A 22,306-nucleotide genomic window follows, 5' to 3' on the forward strand; every position below is an offset into this window, starting at 1 on the left:
TTTAAAGTGAAGAAATAAATTTAGTCAGTCAAAATACAATTGTTTTAAGTGATGAAAGAGTTTTGTTTAATTTGAAATTTAAAATAATGAATTTTTTGAGTTTCCACAATATGGAGGATGCTGATTCTTGGTATAGCAGACTTGTGAATTAAATGAAGTTTTATTTAAACTGTTGTAGCTTTTCTGCAAGTATCATTGTTACATACTGTCTAGTGAGCATCAGTGTTTCTAGTAACTTGTTTTTACCTAACTGGTGTATGTTTATTGTAGAAAAATCCTGAAATATGGGTTACTGTTTCTAAGAATGCCCTCACTTATGACAGCTGCAGACTTTGGGGATTCCCACAACTGCCCTCACCTTTGACAGTTGGTTGGAAGAGTTTGCAGAACCCATTGAAAGCTGTTATACTCTTGGGGATGGTATTCTGTTGTAAAAGGACACAGATTAAAGTTGGCCAAGGGGACAGAAGCCTGGGGCAGATTTCAGGAAGGTACGAGACATGATGTCAGTCTCTCTCTCTAAAGTCACGGATGGCGTTAAGTCCTGGCGAGGATGTGTGACAACATGGAGAGTACTGCCAACTGGGGGAACTCACTTGAGTCTTCGTGTCCAGAGTTTTATTGAAAAGATACAGTTGACTGCCCAGGTAACTGACCTGTTTAGTGTCTAGCGCTTCCAGAGGTAGAACAGCTGCAACAGGGTTTGAAGTCCCAACATAATGACATTGTTTGGTAAAGTCTTCAGGTAACAAAGGTGCCTGAGGAACTTCAGAATCCCTCAATAAACAAACTCTTCCCATAGATCAGGATGAGGCCAAGTCCTGTCCTCTCTTTTGGGTGAGATTAATTTTTTTTTTAATTGGAGTATAGATGATTAACAATGTTGTTTTAGTTTCAGGTGAACAGCAGGATGATTCAGTTATACATCTACATGTGTCTATTCTTTTTCAGATTCTTCCCCCATTTAGTTGTTACAGAATAAATACCAAGCAGTTACACAGTAGGTCCTCACTGATTATCTGTTCTAAATAAAGCAATGAGTACGTGTCAACCCCAGAATCCCAATCTGCCAATCCCAAGTACGTACTCCCCCACTCTTTTAATTCTTTACTAAAGGTGAAATATTATATCAAAAAGAGATAACAAACAGCATCTTAGATCCCTTCAGGCATCTGTTAACATTTTGGAATGTAACTCTTTATATTTTTCTGTGCATATGTTTGTTTCTTCCCTTTTTACAAAAATAAGTTGTTACAGTACCTTTGTTTTATAACCTTTATTATTTAGAATGGTATTGCAAGCCTAATTAAAAATGTTTAAAAGGGCAAGAAGGACTTCCTGGCAGTCCAGTGGTTAAGACTCTGTGCTCCCAATGAACCCATGGGTTCAGCCCCTAGTTGGGGAGCTGAGATCCCACATGCTGCTGCATGGTGTGGCCAGACATTAAAATAAAAGGGCAAGAATTTAACCTTATTTACCATATGGTGTTTTATTTAGAAGAAATAAATTATCTTTGAGTCAGTAAACTTTTAAATTATGAAACAGAATCATGAGTTATAAACATCTTTATAATAATATTGGACAAGCCACTTTTAATACTTAGTGCTTTCTTAAAAAAATCTTATACAAGTAATACCTGCATATGCTATAAAAACAGAGGAGCCTGGCGTGCTACGGTTTATGGGGTCACCAAGAGTTAGATATGACTTAGCGACTGAACAACCACAATGAAAAAAATGGTATTTCTTTGCCTTACTGTTCTCTTCCTCTGTTCTTATTCTCCAGAGGGAAGCAACTTAGAACTATCTAATCTTTCAGTTTTGATTTTTTGGCTTTTGTATTTCTAAATAACAAGTTTATGTAGCTGTTTCTGATTGGATACTTGCGTTTTTTAACCTTCTGATATGATAGGTAAAGATTTGGCTTACTTGTAATCTCACTTCTGTTCTAAGTTTATCCCAATACAGTTTTATTTCTCTCTTGGATACCTTTCTGAATTCTGAGTTTTATAGTTACACTTTTATTTCTTTTTCAGCAACTAACGCATTATTTCTGGACTTCGAAGTTTGTATGATGAAGATTTACCTTTCTCTTTATCAACCTCTCCAGTATTTACTTTATCCTATAATGTGAAGGCTTGTTAATATTTACATTTTGTTCTGTAACTGTAATATAGTCTTGTTTTGTTATGGGTTGGTTTTCAGTGTTAAAATTAATAACTAGTCTCTGTTATTATGACCATGTAAATACTTTTTAGTTTGCAGCCAAGTAGTGTATATGATGATTATATTTTCAACACTGCATAGCTCTTTGCCTTTTCAGAAGTTTCTAGTCTCTTTAGTTTTTCTTCTCCTTATAGTTTTATTGTCTCTTTGAATTCCAGATTCTTAAGGATAGTATACAATTTCACAGTCTGGCTCTCACTTCTTTTTTGCCCCCAAATACTTCCTCAACTTTCTGTCTCCTGCTTAATCTAGACTGTTCCTTAGATCTATAGCACAATTACTGTCTTAGAACTTTTCTTACTCTAAGGCTGGCTTCACTGGTTCTTGAATTTTGTATCCTGTCTTTTGGTTCTTACTCTGTCAGATAAGATCGTGTAATCGCCTGTGTATTATTGTTGTTCAGTCGCTGAGTCGTGTCTGACTCTTTTTGACCCTGTGGTCTAGAGCCCGCCAGTCTCCTCTGTCCTCCACTGTCTGCTGGAGTTTGCTCAGATTCATGTCCATTAGGTCAGTGATGCTATCTAGCCATCTCATCCTCTGCTGCCCTGTTCTCCTTTTGCCTTCAGAAGTCTTTCTCAACATTGGTCTTTTCCATTGAGTTGGCGGCTCTTTGCATCAGGTGGCCAAATTGCATATGTAGGAATTAATTTTCTTTGTCCTTGTCTGTCTGAAAATGTTATATCTTGAATATGGAATACATTTTTCTTCAGTACTTAGGTGGCTTTGCCTTTTTATTTTCTTTTTCTGGAATCTGGTGTTGCCAGTGAGAAGTCTCCTAATGAATATGATTTTCATTCTTTTGTATATGAACTTTTTATTTCTTCTCAGATAAATTTCTAGGATATGTTTTTTAAATTAATTTTTAATTGGAATATAGTTACTTCACAATGTTGTGTTAGTTTCTGCCATACAGCAAAATGAATCAGTTGTATGTGTATGCATACACATCTCCTCTTTTTTTGGATTTCCTTCTGTTTATGTTACAATAGAGCATTGGGTTGATCCCTGGGTTGGGAAGATCCCATGAAGGAGGGCATGGCAACCTGCTGCAGTATTCTTGCTTGGAGAATTCCATGGACAGAGGAAGCTGGTGGTCTACAGTCCATGGGTTTGCAAAGAGTCGGACATGACTGAGCAACTAAACACAGCATAGCAGAGAGCACTGAGTAGGGTTCCCTGAGCTGTAAGTAGGTTTTCATTAGTCATCTATTTTATATATAGTATCGGCAGTGTGTATACGTCAGTTCCAATCTCTGAGTTCACCACCCCTGCCCCGCCCAAGTAGTTACTTTAAAATTTTTGTATCGTACTGGCTTCTCATAGACCTCTCTATTTGAAGATTTGTTTCATATAGCTTTGGAATATTTTCTTCTATTATTTCACTACCTATTCTCTGTTTTCTCTTTTCTCCCCCTAGAACCGTTACTTGGATTTTGAATTGACCATCTGTGTCTTGTCTGTTCTTTTATATTTTCTTTATGTCTCTTTACCTGTTTTGATAAAGTTTTCTTGGGTTTGTTTGTCTCTACCTTTGCAAAAAAAAAAATTAACATGACTCATTGGAAGATGTATTTCCAAATGCTTTTTATTTTCATACTTCTTTTTTTTATAACATTCTGTTCTGATTTTATTACATCTCTTGAGGGTAAAAATTTGTACAGTTTAAATCTTTAAAAATTTTTAGACATTAAGTTGTAGAAATGTTTAAAGTACAATACAAAGAATTTTTTCATGACTGATGCTTTTCTCCTGAATATTTTAGTGTTTTCTACAGATCAGGATCTTCTATAAAATGTAAGAAATTAACATTTATTTATATATGTGTGGACTCATGGTTTTTTTTTTGCTTTATTCAGTGGGGTATATTGTTACACTGTCATTTATTTTCGTTTTTTCATCGTTTATTTTGATGCTCAGATTGTCTTGACTTGGCCAGTAGGATGTGTTCTGATGTTACTTCTCCGTGTCCTTGGACATCAGCTTATCTTTCTTTGAGAACTTCCTTGCTTTCTAGCACAACACCCTGTTCCATGTTTATCTTGTACTTTTCCTGCCTAAGCCCTGGAATTGCATATCTTCCCAAGGATTCCTGGTTCCTTTCAGTAGAAAGTGGTTTTTATAAGATCTCAGCATTAGGTTTGCTCGTTGATAGGTTGTGGTTTCAGGCCCTTTCAGTGGATAGAGCGTGCATGCCCGTGTGGTACATTTGTGTTTATGGTATGTGAATGTCTGTGTATTGAAAACCCTGAGTTCACGGTGATACTTCTCATTCCCACTTAATATCATAGGATTAAGTGAAGTCTTTTCCCATTATGTTTGTAACTCCCTTCCTTTCATAGAGAAACTTGGCTTCCATTGTCCTTAATTTATTTGATCAACTCTCCTAGATGCAGCCAGTCATTCCCCACCCTTGTATGGACACCCTCCTCTCTGGCACAGGTTGTTCCACCCCTTTCTGGGTGACCTCCACCCTCCGTCTAGGTTACCTTTCCTCTGCATGGTGATCTGGCCCTAACCCCACTACAGGGGGCTTCTGTTCCTCACCAGGCTGCCCATCAGCTTGGATGCCCTCACCACTGTGACTGGGAACTGGCATACCATATCATGTCGCCTCTACATGGATGCCTTCCTCACCCTGCCTTCGAGTTGTGATAGGCTGCACTGGGGAACCGCCACAGACAGACACGCTTCTCATCCTACTTTGGCTCTGATAGCGTCACTGCCACCCCTGCCCTCCTAGCTTTGGATACCTTCTCTACTCTTTGGTCCCTGTCTTCTCACACCTTCTCAGACTCCTTCCCCTCCTTGGTCTCCCTTCCCCCCACTATGCTTTTGTATGCCTAGTGACTTTAATACTGAATTATTCTGGAAGGGGAGAGGTTGGTGTGTGCTTCATCCAGGAGGAGCTTTTCAGTTTATCGTCGTCTTTCATGGTTAACTGTTGTCTACTATTCATATTTATGAATAAATGAAAAGCAAAAAGCTGATTGGGAACTCTTTATATGGGTATAACTTTTTAATTTTATTTTAGAGTTGGTATGTTGGAAACCACCCATTGCTCTGGAGACCTCTAAATTCTGGGTATCAGAAGTCGTTTTTCTAGGAAACCATCACTCATCCATAGTAGCTTTACTAGTTCCCCCAGACTATTGTGTGTGTGTATGTGTGTGTGTTTCTGAGATTAACCCTTTAGTATTTTACCTTTGAAGAAAAATACGTACCTATGTAGCATTGTTGTCTCAGAACTGTTGTGGTTAATAATGGGTCTCAGCTCTTCCGTGAGATGCTAATTTCCCTATTTTCAGTTCTGTGTTTCCCACGAGCGTTCCTTTTCTTAATTTCTGGCCTTTCTGGGGTTCTGCAGAGCAGTTTGATGTCTCAGTAATAGTTTCCTTAAGTTTTCTGAGCTCTGGCTTTATCAGTAATGGATCCATTTTCAGGAATTTTAAGTTTCTTGCTAATTTCCATCTCAGATTGGTATGTTTTCAGCTGCAAATACAAATCTCATCTAGAATTTACTTAAAAGTTAAGAAAAAACTGCTTCTATAACAAGAAATCTAAAAGTTATAGGGCTGGTTAGATTAGCAGTTGAATCAGTCTAGTAAAGATCCAAGCCATTTTCATCTTTCTTTTCTTGTATTCTAAGCATATCTGCTGTTTTTCTTGTCTAATCTAGTTGTAGCAGTTTTGGCCATTACATTCTCAATGAAGAATATCCAAAGTCTGTAGGAGGACACTCTTTCCTTGTGTTTTGTTTATAAGGTCAAATAAAACCTTTCAAGAACCCCTACTTACATTGTATTGGTCTGAGTCGATTCATCATATCTGTATTTGAAAACCAGTCTGTGTGTGTGTGTGAGATAGAGAATATGAATGAGATTATCATAAATCTGTGTGTGATCTGTGTGCATGCTCAGTCGTGTCCGATACTTTGCAGCCCAGTGGACTTTAGCCCACCAGGCTCCTCTATCGTTGGGATTTCCCAGAGAAGAATACTGACGGGGATTGCTCTTTCCTTCTCCAGGGAATCTTCCTGACCCAGGGATTGAACCTGCATCCCCTGTGTCCCTGCATCTCCTGCATTGGCAAGTGGATCCTTTACCACTGAGCCACCTAGGAAGCCCCTGCTATAAATCAGTTCTCTTCAGACATTTATCTCCGTGACCAGAAGTGTTAGGTGTCCTGGGACCTACTCAGTCTGCGCTTAAGCAAGATTCCCAAAGTCAACAAGATGACCTGATTGTACATTAGTATTTGAGAAGTACTGGTCTAAAATAGTTTAATCCTCAGGGTTTAACCCTCTGAGTCTGAGAGAAGCTTCACTTGTAAAAGTACAGGGTTCCAAAATACCTGAACAGAATCAGCGTTCAGTGAGAAAGGAAGGAGGAGGAGGAGGAGTCGGTGTGGGAGTGGCTGTTTGTTTGGTAGCCAACAGTGTCTGCCCATACTCCCTTCCCTTTTTTTTTTTTTTGGTATAGTTGTATATATGTGTTCTTTTTTCTTAATCATTCTTTTCGGAGGAAGAAAAGGTAATGGAGGTATGACTAGTTAAAATATTAATAGTATGCTTATATGCTGTCCTATAACCTTAAAATCCTTAACAGCCTTCATTTCAGGGTGTATTCATTTTCTATGCTTCTGTGAGAAATATCGCCACAAACTTAGCAGATAAAAATAATACACATTTATTATCTCACGGTTTTTGTGGTTTCTTCAGTCCGGGCATGGCTACATCCTCTGAAGGGCTGCAATCAGTGTATTGATCATGGCTGGCTTCTCAGCTGGGGAAGGATCTGCTTCCAGGCTCACGAGGCTGTTGGCATCATTCAGTTCCCTGTGGGCAGTTGGACTGAGGGCCTCAGCTGTTTGTGGGCTCTCATCCAGAGACTTCCTCAGTTACTTGCATGTGGCCCTCTCCATAGGCCAGCTCAACAAAACAACTTGTGTCTTCAAAGCCAGGAAGTGACAGAGTTTCCTAGCAGGGGTATTATAGCCTTATGTCATCACATACAGTCCATCATCTTTGTCACATTCTGGTGACTAGAAGTCAGTCATAGATCACGTTCACACTAACGGAGAGAGAAGTACACAAGGGCCTGAATACCAAGAGATGGGAATCGTGGGGGCCGCCTTAGAGGTTGTCACAAAGCATGTATAGCTGACTGGCAGGATAACTGACGAGGTAAATTGTACGTTGTGTTGAGGTTTCTCCGTAACACTGGTACTGTGCATTATAGTTAGGCAAAAAAGAAATCTGCGGGTGTAGCCAAATATTAAAAACTGAGGTAAGCTTTGATGGTATCTTTATTGTATTAATCATTGCTAAATAGGTTCCTTAGTTTTAAGTTTATTAGTATGGTTAGTAGTATTTCATGAGTTAAGTTTTAGATGTTTGTTTCTTTTTTTTTAGTTGACTATATTGTGGAGTATGACTACGATGCTGTACATGACGATGAGCTAACAATCCGAGTTGGGGAAGTCATCAGGAACGTGAGGAAACTGCAGGAGGAGGGATGGCTGGAAGGAGAGCTGAATGGGAGGCGAGGCATGTTTCCTGATAATTTCGTTAAGGTGAGCATTCTCGGTTAGATTCCTTGCTGTTGCTCTATCGGATTTAATCTTGAAGAGATGCATACACATATTTTTAACACTAAAATATTTTAGATAAATTTTTTGTTTGAGGAATTAAAAAAACTGGAGACTCAGGTATCACTGTAATGAATGTTATTGTTGCCTGGTGTCCTGGGGGATTATAAAACTCTGTGTGTGTGTGTGTGTGTGTGTGTGTGTACATGTACCTGTCTACCTGTGATGTAGGTAGCACTTTGTAATTTGCAAAGTTTTTGCTATCTACATTTCCATTTAAGCCTAAACATCTTGTGGAGGAAGTAGGGAAGACGATAGCCCCATTTTAAATCAATGACATGTAGGTTGAGAGGTTAAATGGTGTTTACCCAAGGTTGGATAGCTAATAAAACAGAATCTGAACTGAAATCTGAGATAGTTGCCTCTTTACTCAAGTGTGAGTAAAAACACTTACTGGGTTTTGTTGCTTTTCTAGCCCCTTTGAGAATCTTGTATTCTTAAGTTTCAGCATTGCAGCAGTTATCTTTGATAGTAACAAATACTCTTCAACTACCACCAGACGTTCCTTTTTAAATAATGTTCTAGTCACTTCTGCCAGAAAACAATCAAGATTTTTAAATATATTACAAACTAAAAAAGTTCTCAGAAATTTAGAGGAGGAAAAAAAAAGTAAAGGATATCTGTGTGTTTACATGCCATTTATAATATTCTTAACCCAGAGCTTCCTTGGTAGCTCAGACAGTAAAGAATCTGCCTGCAACACAGGAGACCCCGGTTCAATTGCTGGGTTTGGAAGATCCCCTGGAGAAGGGAATGGCAACCCACGCCAGTATTCTTGCCTAGAGAATTCTGCGGACAGATGGTGGGGTTGCAAAGAGTCGTACATGACTGAGCAACTAACACTACTATAGTTGTCTTTATTTTCTGGATTAGTTTTCTTACATTCAGCCACATCCCTCTTCTCATGAATTTGTGGCTGTGAGCTCTTCTGGGAAGGCTCGAGTCTATCTCTCATTTGGTTTGTCCAACTTGCAGAGTAGTTGTTAGAATGTCTGTGCAGTGTGAATGTTTTGTAAATATTTGCTCAGCTGCGGTTTTACTAAGTATGAACACATACTTTGTTAATTGGTTTTAGAGAAGGTGAACTAACTACATTTTACCTCTCAAAAGACCTGAGAAAAGCTGTAGTAGGAATTGAGCTCTTTTGTTTATTTTTTCTTTACAAATTGACTTTCTTCTAATCTAAAATGGAGTGTAAAGCAGATGCTGTCAAAATTGAAGCAGAATAACTACATTTAAACCCAGTCAAATGAAGTCTCCCTTTGTTGGTAGAATGATATAAGGAAAATCACATAATGTCTTTGTTTTCTTCCTTTTAAAATGGCCTGTCTTTAGTCTGTAGTCTGTATATAGTAAGCTGCAACATTGGCCTCTCATCTCTCTCTCTCTGTGTCTCTTTTTTGGGGTGAGTGGGGGAAGTGGCTTTTCAGGAAAAATATATTGAAGTAATAGAACAGTGGTTAAAAAAAAGAACTTAGTAAGAAGTATTAATATGGGTCTGTTTTAAATTGTGTGCTGATAGGTAGTCCCCGTGCTGACATGTGGTCACACTGGTGGAGATGACCTGTCATGGCACTCCCATCTTAAAATACATTTTCCTGTCCTGTTACAGTACAGCTAATTGTAGAACTTGAATTTAATCTGCCTGCTAGTAGAGGATGCTGTTTGTGTTTGCTCGGAGATGCAGGGAAGCTTAATCTGGGATTAAAATGAACCACAGGGTGGACTAGAGTTGGGAGACATCAACATGAACTCGTGTTTAATTTAAAATATGTACAGATACATACAGAAATAATTTTATATGTGTGTGTTTATACTCCGGTCACTACACATGCATATATATATTCCTCATTTCTTCCACTGAGGGCCTGGAAGCAGTGACACACCAGTACCAGTGAGTACACTCGTTGCTCAGATCTTGGTTTCAGAATATCATTTTCCAGTAAAAGGAGGCTCCTGAGAGGAGTGATCCTATGGCTGCAACACGGTATTCACAGGATGAGCTGGAGCAGCTAGTAGTGCCGAGAGTAAGAATTTGGAAAAAGGCAACATAGGTGCCAACTGGAAAGCTGGTTGAGCATCAGAATAACCTAGTATTTGAAGAGCAGATAGATATGCACGAGTCTAAATAGATAAATGCTGATATAAATAGATTGTTATGTAAATAATGGAATAGAAAGGATAAATCTTACAGAATTATTCCAAGTAATATTTGTAAATACTGTCCCCACCCCCAAGTATCCTTCAAGTGTAGGTTGGACTAAAGAATAGATGGAAGAGAAAAACAGCAACTGTACAGTGGAGAAACTCAGCAATTACTGCCTTTACCAAGTGATCAAGGCTAACATCGTCGGTAATAAATCATGTTGATACCATGTATCTGCTGAGCCTCCGGTATTTATTCTTCTCCCAAACCTATCATTGCAGTCCATTTGTGAAAAAAAACATCAGACTGACCCAAATTAAGGAACATTTTACAAATATCTGATCAGTACTTTTCAAAAATTTCAAGGTCATTAGAAAACAAGGAAGGCCTAAGAAACTGATGTTGAGCAGAGACTGAGGAGACATAGTGACAAATGCATTGTGGTGTCCTGGATTGGATTCTGGAATAGAAAAAGGATGTTGGTGGGAAAACTGTGAAATCTCTATAGAGTTGGTGGTTCTGTTAGTAGTAATGTACTATTTTAATTTCTTAGTTTTGACAAGTGTAATACAGTTACGCCAGGTATCACTGTGGCATATATATGGGAGATATATGGGAACTCTGGGCGGTACCTTGGCAACTCTACTGTAAACATAAAATTATTACAAATCAGAATTTTTTTAAATTTTCTTTTAGCCTTTTATTTATTTTTAATTAATTTATTTTTTATTAAAGGATAATTGCTTTATAGAATTATGTTGTTTTCTGTCAAACCTCAACATGAATCAGCCATAGGTATACATATATCACCTCTGTTTGAACGTCCCTACCATCTCCCTCCCCATCCCACCCCTCTAGATTAATGCAGAGCCCCTGTTTGAGTTTCCTGAGCCATACAGCAAATTCCCATTGGCTATCTATTTTACATATGGTAATGTAAGTTTCCATGTTACTCTTTCCATACATCTCACCCTCTCCTCCACTCTCCCCATGTCCATAAGTCTATTCTCTATGTCTGTTTATTCAGTTCAGTTCAGTTCAGTTCAGTCGCTCAGTTGTGTCCGACTCTTTACGACCCCATGAACCACAGCACACCAGGCCTCCCTGTCCATCACCAACTCCCAGAGTCCACCCAAACCCATGTCCATTGATGCCATCCAGCCATCTCATCCTCTGTCGTCCCTTCTCCTCCTGCCCTCAATCTTTCCCAGCATCAGGGTCTTTTCCAGTGAGTCAGTTCTTTGCATCAGGTGGCCAAAGTATTGGGGTTTCAGCTTCAACATCGGTCCTTCCAATGAACACCCAGGACTGATTTCCTTTAGGATGGACTGGTTGGATCTCCTTGCTGTCCAAGGGACTCTCAAGAGTCTTCTCCAACACCACAGTTCAAAAACATCAATTCTTCAGCACTCAGCTTTCTTTATAGCCCAACTCTCACAATACATGACCACTGGAAAAACCATAGCCTTGACTAGATGGACCTTTGTTGGCAAAGTAATGTCTCTGCATTTGAATATGCTATCTAGGTTGGTCAAAACTTTACTTCCAAGGAGTAAGCGTCTTTTAATTTCATGGCTGCAATCACCATCTTCAGTGATTTTGGAGCCCAGAAAAATAAAGTCAGCCACTATTTCCACTGTTTCCCCATCTATTTGCCATGAAGTGATGGGACTGGATGCCATGATCTTCGTTTTCTGAATGTTGAGCTTTAAGCCAACTTTTTCACTCTCCTCTTTCACTTTCATCAAGAGGCTCTTTAGTTCTTCTTCACTTAACTGCCCTGTAAATAAATTCTTCAGTACCATTTTTCTAGATTCTATATTTATGCATTAGAATACAATATTTATCTTTCTCTTTCTGACTCACTTCACTCTGTATAATAGGTTCTAGGTTCATCTACCTCAGCAGAACTGACTCAAATGTGTTCCTTTTTGTGGCTGAGTAATATTCCGTGGTGTATATATACCACAACTTCTTTATCCATTCATCTGTTGATGGACATCTAGGTTGCTTCTATATTCTAGCTATTGTAAATAGTGCTGCAGTGAACAATGGGATACATGTGTCTTTTTCAGTTTTGGGTTCCTCAGGGCATATGCCTAGGAATGGGATTGCTGGGTCATATGATGGTTTTATTCCTAGTTTTTTAAGGAATCCCTATACTGTCGTCCATAGTGGCTGTATCAATTTACATTTCCACTAACAGTGTAAGAGCATTCCCTTTTCTCCACACCCTCTCCAGCATTTATTGTTTGTAGACTTTTTGATGATGGCCATTCTGACTGGTGTGAGGTGATATCTCATTGTAGTTTTGATTTGTGTTTCTCTAATAATGAGCAATGTACAGCATGTTTTCATGTGTTTGTTAGCCATCTGTATGTCTTCTTTGGAGAAATGTCTGTTTTGGTTGGGTTGTTTGTTTCTCTGGTATTGAGTTGTATGAGTTGCTTGTATATTTTGGAAATTAATCTTTTGTCAGTTGTTTCATTTGCTATTATTTTCTCCCATTCTGAGGGCTGTCTTTTTACCTTGCTTATAGTTTCCTTCGCTGTGCAAAAGCTTTTAAGTTTAATCAGGTCCCAGTTGTTTACTTTTGTTTTTATTTCTATTACTCTAGGAGGTGGGTCATAGAGGATCTTGCTTTGATTTATGTCATCGACCATTCTGCCTATAGTCTTCAATCCATTTTGAATTTATCTTTGTGTATGGTGTTAGGAAGTGTTCTAATTTCATTCGTTACATGTAGTTGTCCAGTTTTCCCAGATGCATTTATTGAAGGGGCTGAAAGCAGAATTTTTATCAAAAAGTTAACCACAGGTGATGAACAACAGTGGAGAGTCCACAGTTTAGTAAGGTAGTTGACTTTTATCATTTCAGATGCGTATTAGAAGTTTCAAGGAAAAAAAAAAATAATAAATAAAAAAATAAATTTTTTTGTCTACTGGAAAATAAGCTTTCAGTGGGACACTAGTATGGTGCTTTGTAAACACAGAACTGTGGTGTCGATGGTAGAACGAAGCTTCCTATAGAAAATTCCTGTTATTGTTTTGAATAACTATACTGAAAAGCAGCATTTAAATAGGGCTGGAAGATGGATAGAAAGGTCACATCATTTTTGTAGCCTGTTATGAAACATTGTAGATACTGTAAATTTTTTTTGTGTGGCTAACGTGTCTGTTTTCAGTGTCTCTTTGCAATGTTAGTTCATCTTTATATATGATTTAGAAAATATTTTACAAAAACCATAGGACAAGGATCTGTGAACTTAATGTTAGAATGTTGTCACTTTGTTTTTTGCTTCAGAGCGTTAACTTTATAATAAAGACAGCATGACAGTAACATTGAGTTTTTTATTACCCTCTTCTCATTTCTCTTTCTCCCAATTGCCTGTGTTCTGAAGCTCTGTGTATCCTTCTAACACATAGTTTTATATGTATTTACCTATGCATAAATAAAGACTGTTTTGTGTGATTTATACATTTACATAAGTACTGTGTCAGATTGCAGCTTTTAAAATACTTAACGTGAGATTTTGATGTGGATACATAATATAGTCACATCTGCCAAAATGTGTTTTATATCACTCATCAGTGATTGATAAATAGAGGAATGAAGTTGGGACAAAGTTGTATTTGTTTTTCTAGACAAGGTGAGCTGTCATAGAGGGTAGTGTTTTAATTTCAGTAAAAAGTTAAAACTCACCTACCTGCTTGCATAGACAGGAATTCTTTTGGCTCTTAAAACCTCTTTTTTTCTTTTTTTATATTTGATCCTCTATAACTGGATATTTTCCTCAAAGTTACACAGTCCTAACATGATAAGGGCTTTTAATTTCTGGTGCTTCCGTCTGCTTCTGTCTGCATTATCTTAGTATCCACTAGCCACCATTTCTACTTTATTGTTCTATGCATTTTTAATAACTCCTGAAGAATCTGTTTGTCATAACTCCTTGGGTAATCTTAGGTTATTGCTCATCTTTTGAGGTTCTGATTATGTTATTTGTTTACATTTTTAGTGGTCAGTTTCCAGAGCATGCATAGGTTTAGAGTAGTCTGCCCCAAGTCCTACTGTTTGCATAATCATTGGTATTTTTAGTATTTGATTCAGAGGTTTTCACAGAATCATTGCTTTTTTAGTGTGTGATTCCTCCCGCCACTCCCCACCCACCCCCCACCTAACCCACCCGTCCTCGCCCCGAATGTCAGGTATTTAGGAATAATCATATAGTGCGTCTATAGTAGAAGTTCCTTTGTTGTTCAGTCGCTAAGTTGTGTCCAGTTCTTTGCCACCTCATGGATTACAGCACACTTACTGTCTCCTAGAGTTTGCTCAGGTGCATGTCCATTGAATTGGTGATGCTGTCTAACCACCTCATTCTCTGTCACCTCCTTTTGCCTTCAGTCTTTCCCAGGATCAGGGTCTTTTCCGATGAGTTGGCTCTTTACATCACGTGGTCAAGGTATTGAAACTTCAGCTTTAGCAACAGTCCTTCCAGGTTCATTTCCTTCAGGGTTCGTTTCCTTTAGGATTCAATTTGTAATAGCCATATAGTGTTCCAGTTTATGTCTTAAGCATATTTTATGAGTATTTAGCTATTTTCTAATATGCTAATTTAAACTCCTACCAGTGATGTAATGAGTGTTTTTCTTTAATGTTTTCATTAACATTTGATGCTATCAAATTTTCTTTTTTATTCTGTATTCTATGTCTATGTAATGTTCAGAGTTTAAACTGTGGTTAGTGAGAGAAGTAGGGAAAAGTATATGTATTCCATCTCTCCACAAGATAATCTAGATGGTGATGCATTTTGATAGAGATTTTTAGCAGTCTAAAAACTTGCACAATATAGAAGTTTCTCCTTTTAGAACTGGTGTTGGAATAGCTGTTTTTCCCTTAAGCTGTGGTTATAAAGCTGGTGTTCAGAAAAATGTAGTATTAGTTACCTTTAACATAAGAATAGATTAGTGTTCAGTAAAAAGGTAATAAGCATATTTGATACCCTCTAAGTTATGCCTTGCTTCTGAAGGTTAGGGCTTCCCTGGTGGCTCAGCTGGTAAAGAATCCACCTGCAATGCAGGAGACCTGCGTTCTATCCCTGGTTTGGGAAGATCCCCTGGAGTAGGGAACAGCGACTACCCTCTCCAGGATTCTGGCCTGGAGAATTCCATGAACTGTATAGTTCATGGGGTCACAAAGAGTTGGACGCGACTGAGCGATTTTGACTTTTTCTGAAGGTTAAGATAACCATGACAGTAGCTAATAGTGCAGCTGACTAGTTGTATGCATTTACTAACGTTAGTGGACTCTGTTCACTGAAGAGTGTCGGGTATGGTAGAGGCCATGGTCTGATTCACTGAGAGTGAGTCAGAGGAGGTTGGGCTGGAGAGTGGGAGGAGCATTACTATTCAAGGTACACTTGAAAGTTTGACCAGTGTTGAAGCACAGGGCAGTACGGAGAAAACAGAGAAATACCAATGGAATAAGATATAAAAGAGGTGAAAAGAAATTATTTTTATTAGTTGGACTTGAAGAGTATTAGCAGGACAGTATTTGTGGTAGGAGATCCTAATGTTCAAGCTTTGAAGCACCTTTCCTGTGAGCACTATACTTATTCCGTGGAGGTGCTACAGGTTATTCTAAGATCTGTTAATAATACAGTTTTGACTTTAGTGCTTTAAAAAATAAATGAGTATGTCCACAGAAGATGGTTCAGAGCTGGTAAGTGAATTGCTGTTCTTTATATTTTTTAATTTAAAGTGGGATTTTGGTCCCTTTTGAAGAGTTCTCAGAGCTTGATAATAATATGTTTTAGACTTTCTGGTATAATAAGGAACAAGGAAACAGAAGTTATTCACACTTTAGCTGGTAAGTAAGTAAAAATCATTCAGCTGTTTACTCTTGTTTGGACCTAAATTTCTGAACAAATTTTTTTTTACTGGTTTAGAAAAAAATATTCAAATCATTGCACCTGGTTTTTTCTTAAATAATATGTAGTGTGACAACTTATCTTGCCTTCAAAAATGTTTGTTTTCATTTTATTTCTAGATTTCATAAGTTAAATGGCTAAGTAGACATTAAATCTTTATTCATGTCTTTTTAAAACTGCTTTTAAAGAAAAGTTAATTAGCAATATGGGAAGTAAGATGATGATGAGATGGATACTTTGAAAGAGTTTCAGTGATTTTTTGTTTGTTTTTAAAATATCACATTCTGATTTAGTTTTAAAATCTTATTCCACTATTTCCATAGGAAGAATTATTATTTGAATGAAATAAATGACAGTTTGATTTTATGTGACCTTTAACAGTGGATGTGTATCAAATAAACATGTAATCTTGCTTAGTTTTCTTTTCTTTAGTAATATCACTTCCATATCTTCTGATTTATACTTCTATAAAGTTGAAGGTACTAGTTTTAGGTAACACTTTTGGAAATCCTGAATGTTAAAAGTAATTGAGTGTAGTCCCCTCCTTATCCTTGGGAAAATTCCAGAAATAAGTCGTGTTTTAATTGTGCACCCTTCTGCCTGGAATGTGAATCATCCCTTTGTCCAGAGTCTCCTACCCATTAGTCACTTAGGAGTAGCCCTCTTGATTATCAGATCAGTTGTCTCAGTATCCCAGTGTTTGTGGGCGAGTAACCCTTATTTTATTTAATAATGGCCCCAAAGTGCAAGAGTAGTGATGCTGACCATTCAGATATGCCAGAAATCATATGAGTGAAAAGGTGTGAAAGCTTAATAAACAAGAAAAAGTTGTGTGCTGAGGTTGCTAAGATCTACATTAAGAATGAATCTTCTGTCTGTGAAATTGTGAAGAAGAAAAAAGGAGTTCACACTAGTTTTGCTGTCTCACCTCAGATGGAAAAGTTCCTGCCACAGGGGGCGGTGAGTGCTTAGTTAGGATGCAGAAGGCATTATAGCTCTTCAGTTGTTTTGAAAGATAGAAACCACATTTATGTAACTTTTCATTAGAATGTATTGTTATAATTGTTTTATTATCAGTTAATCTCTTATTGTGTTGAATTTATAAATTAAACTTTATCATAGGTATATATACATGGGAAGAAACATAGTATATGTAAGACTCAGTGTTCTCTGCGTTTTCAAGCATCCACTGGGGGGTCTCAGATTTTAATTAGCATAAGCAGAACTATAACTGTTTAGAGATTTGTTGGTTAAGTTATCTGCCTCTTTCGTCTGAGAAGTAGAAGAACGCTCCTGCCATCTAATCTGGTTTTTATTATTCTTTGTGACCTTTGCTTCTATGTTCTAGAGGTAATTGCTTTCTATTTTCAGATCATGGTCGTTCACTGGCCATGATTAGATAATCAAATTATAAAATAGGTATATTTCAACATGATGGAGTGGTTCATGAATTTTATTGATGAACCTTTTAAGTTACCTTTTTTGATTAATGTGATTGGAATTAAATATTCTTCTTTACCTCAGATCAAGAGTAACTATATCCTTCCCACCTTTTTAAAGCTGCTTCTTATTTGCTTATATTTTTCATCTTTTCCTTTAATTTACTACTTCCTACTCCTTACCCTACTTTCTTATCCTTACGAAAACAAGCAAGTCAATGTGTAGTACATTCTTATCTATACAGCAATCATCCACGCTGTATTTTCTTGACTGGTTTTGTATTGACATTACCTGTTGTGTAGGAGACTTCCCTTATTTGTACAGTGAGGTTTAGTTTTCTGACTTTGCTTTGTCAGTACATGATACTGTTTTAAGTGAGGGCTCATTCTTTCATTGCATCTCCTAGAGTCATTTTCAAAGTCAGTAAAGGAAGTGAAATTTGTAGGAAAGAGATGTCACAGTGTTAATATGTCAATATTTTATTTACTGGCTGATTCTCAGTCTCAGTTCAGTCGCTCAGTCATGTCCGACTCTTTGCGACCCCATGGACTGCAGCACACCAGGCCTCCCTGTCCATCACCAATTCCTGGAGTTTACTCACACTCATGTCCATTGAGTCAGTGATGCTATCCAACCACCTCATCCTCTGTCGTCCCCTTCTCCTCCCACCTTCAATCTTTCCCAGCATCAGGGTCTTTTCAAATGAGCCAGTTCTTTGCATCAGGTGCTCAAAGTATTGGAGTTTCAGCTTCAGCATCAGTCCTTCCAGTGAATATTCAGGACTAATTTCCTTTAGGATTGACTGGTTGGAGCTCCTTGCAGTCCAAGGGACTCTCAAGAGTCTTCTCCAACACCACAGTTCAAAAGCATCAATTCTTTGGCACTCAGCCCTCTTCACAGTCCAACTCTCACATCCATACATGACTACTGGAAAAACCATAGCTTTGACTAGACAGACCTTTGTTGGCAAAGTAATGTCTCTGCTTTTCAATATGCTGTCTAGGTTTGTCATAGCTTTTCTTTCAAGGAGCAAGTGTCTTTTAATTTTGTGGCTGCAGTCACCATCTGCAATAATTTTGGGGCCCCCCAAAATAAAGTCTGTCATTGTTTCCACTGTTTCCCTGTCTATTTACCATGAAGTGATGGGACCAGATGCCATGATCTTAGTTTTCTGAATGCTGAGTTTTAAGTTAGCTTTTTCACTCTCATCTTTCACGCTTATCAGGAGGCTCTTTAGCTCCTCTTCACTTTCTGCCATAAGGATGGTGTCATCTGCATATCTGAGGTTACTAATATTTCTCCTGGCAATCTTGATTCCAGCTTGTGCTTCATCCAGTCCAGCATTTCTCTGATGTACTCTGCATATAAGTTAAATAAGCAGGGTGATGATACACAGTCTTGACGTATTCCTTTCCTGATTTTGAACCAGTATGTTGTTCCATGTCCAGTTCTAACTGTTGCTTCTTGACTGGCATACAGATTTCTCAGGAGGCAGGTAAGGTGGTCTGGTTTTCCCATCTCTTAAAGCATTTTCCACAGTTTGTTGTGATCCACACAGTCAAAGGCTTTGGCATAGTCAATAAAGCAGAAGTAGATGTTTTTCTGGAACTGTCTTGTTTTTTTGATGATCCAGTGGATGTTGGTAATCTGATCTCTGGTTCCTCTGTCTTTTCTAAATCCAGCTTGAACATCTGGAAGTTCACGGTTCATGTATTGTTGAAGCCTGGCTTGGAGAATTTTGAGCATTACTTTGCTAGCATGTGAGATGAGTGCAGTTGTACAGTAGTTTGAGCATTCATTGACATTGCCTTTCTTTGGGATTGGAATGAAAACTGACCTTTTCCAGTCTTGTGGCCACTACTGAGTTTTCCAAATTTGTTGGCATGTTGAGTTCAGCGCTTTTCACAGCATCAAAATAAAGGGCAGAAGGAAGAAACAGTAGAAGCCTTACTGACCCTTCATAGGTGCTCTATAAAATTGCTATTTAAGATGATAGCCAAAGAATAATTTCGAGGCACTATGTGTCCAGGAATGAGGGACTAGAGTAGAGAGAGAGAGGGAGAGAGAAGGGGGAGAGAAAGGGGAGAGAGATTGGAGAGAGTCAGAGAGAGAGATGGTGTGTGTGTGTGTATCTGGTGGTAGTAATTTGTAACAGGAAGAGGTTCCAGAGATGGAGCAGGGTGGAGCCTAAAGTGGACCTTACCTTATTTGTAATTTTGCTTAGACCCTAAAGTCACTTGGTACTTTTGATAATGGCTTAGTTGGCACTGCGTATGTGGAAGGCTGTAAACCTGAGTTTTCCATATTACTGTAGATTGTATATTTTTTTGTTTTGCTTTCCTCCTCTCTTCGTGTCTTTTGTCTTCAGAAGATATATTATATCTAATATTCATGGGTTTGATTTCTCAGTGAGTATTGAAGGTCCTCAAAATGTTTCTAGATCTTGAGCAGTATGTTGTAAATTTATATTTTTAGAAGTGGTAGACATTGTCATTGTCTTGTATATCATACCTGTTTATATGGTTAATTTTTGTTCAAAGATAACACAAATATCTATTTAGCCTATGAACAGGATAGAATGAAGATTTAAACCCCGGATATCTGTCTCCTGTCTCACATTGGGTCAAACTGGAATTATTTTCCTAGAGGAGTAAGATTTGAATATCAAGCCAGGTTCTTGGTCTCTTGTACCAGAGAGGTAACAATAGCTTTCAGAGATACGATATTTATCTTTTTAAAATGTAGGTAGCTCATGAGATAGATGTTCAGGAGAATCCAAAATTAGTACTCTTTGGCATGTTGAGGTTATAGCTACTAGTTTTTACATAGATTTCATATTTTTATTAGTTTGAAAAATACTTACTGTGATCTGAAAACTGAAGTTTTCATATGGTGTGCCATTTATTATTAGTAGCAAATTGAAGTTGTTTTCCTTACATACATTACTAGTAAAAATGAAGCAGTCACTACAGTGTGAAATATTTTGTGTATCTTCTATGATTTATACTTTAATAGTTTTCACAGTTTCTCATCATTTAACAGATATTCCAAAATGAAAAAATTTTCTGTTTGCAAAATGATATGCCTTGTTAAAAAAACACAAAAAAGCAAGCATCAAACATAATAATCTGAAATCCTGCCAGCTAGAGTAACAACTCGTTAACATTGCAGTAGACATAAACACCTGGAGATATAGATTCTTTGTTGTGAAAAATACCTTCTGGTTAGGGATTTACTTTTTTCTTGTGGTTGGTTACTTTTAATGAACAGAAACTGTTAATTTTAATATTAAATGTGTGAGGCAGGAATCCAGTTTGATTCCCTGCCGCCTAAATGTGAAACAGTGCATGCACCATCTATTTTAAGATTAATATTTTCCCTCCCTTTTTGCCTGTTGTAAATCGTTTTTCTGTTTATGGATTTTGTTTCATTTATCACTGTATCTGTTTTTGTGCCAATACACTCTGATTCGTAGTATCGTATGGTTTTTCTTTATTTCTTAGTTAAAACAAAAAAAATCCCCTCACTTTCTTTTCATTGAAGTATTTTGGCTGTTCTTGGTCATTTGTTCTTCTCTACAAATTTAGAACTACTTTATTTAATTGCTCTCCGAAATCTGTGACATATTTATTCAATTGCATTGTATCAATTTTAGGGGAAAAATGCTATCTTTATGATAATGAGTTTTCAACATCTGAACATGGCATGACTTCTCTTTCCTATGTCTTCTTTTATGTCTTCCAGTAAAACTTCATACTTCATATTCTTAGACCTGTGACTTAGAACAGGGTTTATCAGACAACAGCCCATGAGCCAAATCTAAATACCACCTGTTTTTATAGTGTCACTGAACTGAGAATGCCAGCTAAGAGTTATATAAATAGTTGGAAAAAATGAAATGAGAAGCAGTATTTAATCACATGTGAAAATTATATGAAATTGAAATTTTAGTGTCCATAAATAACATTTTGTTGGAGCTGTAACCAAAGTGTGATATTCTTTAGATATGTGTGGGCAGAGAAAAAGGTTGCAAACTGTTGATACTTTGTTTTATATAATAATCAATGTACCTGGTTTTGGTATTTTGCATTTGAGGGTTTAATTTAATGAAATACAGCTTAATTTGCCTATTTGCTGATTTCCCCTTTTGTAGGAAATTAAGAAAGAGACAGAATCCAAGGATGACAGTTTGCCCATCAGGCGGGAAAGGCACGGGAATGTAGCAAATCTCGTACAACGAATAAGCACCTATGGACTTCTGCCTGGAGGAATTCAGCCACTTCCACAAACCAAAACCATTAAGAAGAGTATGTAAATAATATTTTCTTCTTCATTTAAATCAGAATAGACGTTTGTTTTATAACTAACTGTTCATAAGTTGTATTAAGAAAAATCAACCTTTTGTAGCAGACTACAGAAACTTCCTACTTATCTTCAGTTACTAGTTATGGGCCCATGTCGTCAGTCTTCATTTGGAAATCCAGCATGAGCTGTTCTATAGGAATTGTAAATTGAGATACAAGGCTTTGTTTTCTTGTTGGTCTTACAGGCTCTGTTGGATAGTTAATCCTTTGCCTTAAATTTACTTGAATATTATTTATTAAATATTAAATGGGATGCTAAAATGTCTGTTCATCTTTAAGCAGTATAGGTGCAAGCATTTGATAATACATTTTCTTTAGTGGTTAGCCATCTGAACATGGATATTCAGTTTTCCAAGGTGGTTGGCCTAGCAGAGTGCCTTTGAAGTATTTGGTGTAAATATGTTTACACCAAAGACGAGTTTAATATAGAGGGAGAGTACCACATTTAAAATCAGACACTATTTGAATCTGTCTTATGACCTTAGATCATTTAGACTCTTGAGTTTTATTTTACTGCTGGTGAAAAAGTGGCTTAAAAAAAATAAAAAGACTAGTAATA

The 22,306-nt window shown here is 37.4% G+C and overlaps 1 protein-coding gene across 3 annotated transcripts in view; it reads left to right on the forward strand.

Annotated features, from left to right (window-relative positions):
• Positions 1 to 22,306, forward strand: part of CD2AP (CD2 associated protein) — an 86,452-nt gene that overhangs the window by 22,884 nt on the left and 41,262 nt on the right. For 2 of the 3 annotated variants that reach the window (XM_010818207.4, NM_001206539.1), the window contains 2 exon segments: positions 7,636 to 7,796; positions 21,537 to 21,690. In XM_010818207.4, coding sequence (XP_010816509.1) covers positions 7,636 to 7,796; positions 21,537 to 21,690 — 315 coding nt within the window. 3 annotated transcript variants of the gene reach the window in all.

The sequence above is a fragment of the Bos taurus genome, chromosome 23, assembly GCF_002263795.3.
Source record: "Bos taurus isolate L1 Dominette 01449 registration number 42190680 breed Hereford chromosome 23, ARS-UCD2.0, whole genome shotgun sequence".
Lineage (NCBI taxonomy): Eukaryota > Metazoa > Chordata > Mammalia > Artiodactyla > Bovidae > Bos > Bos taurus.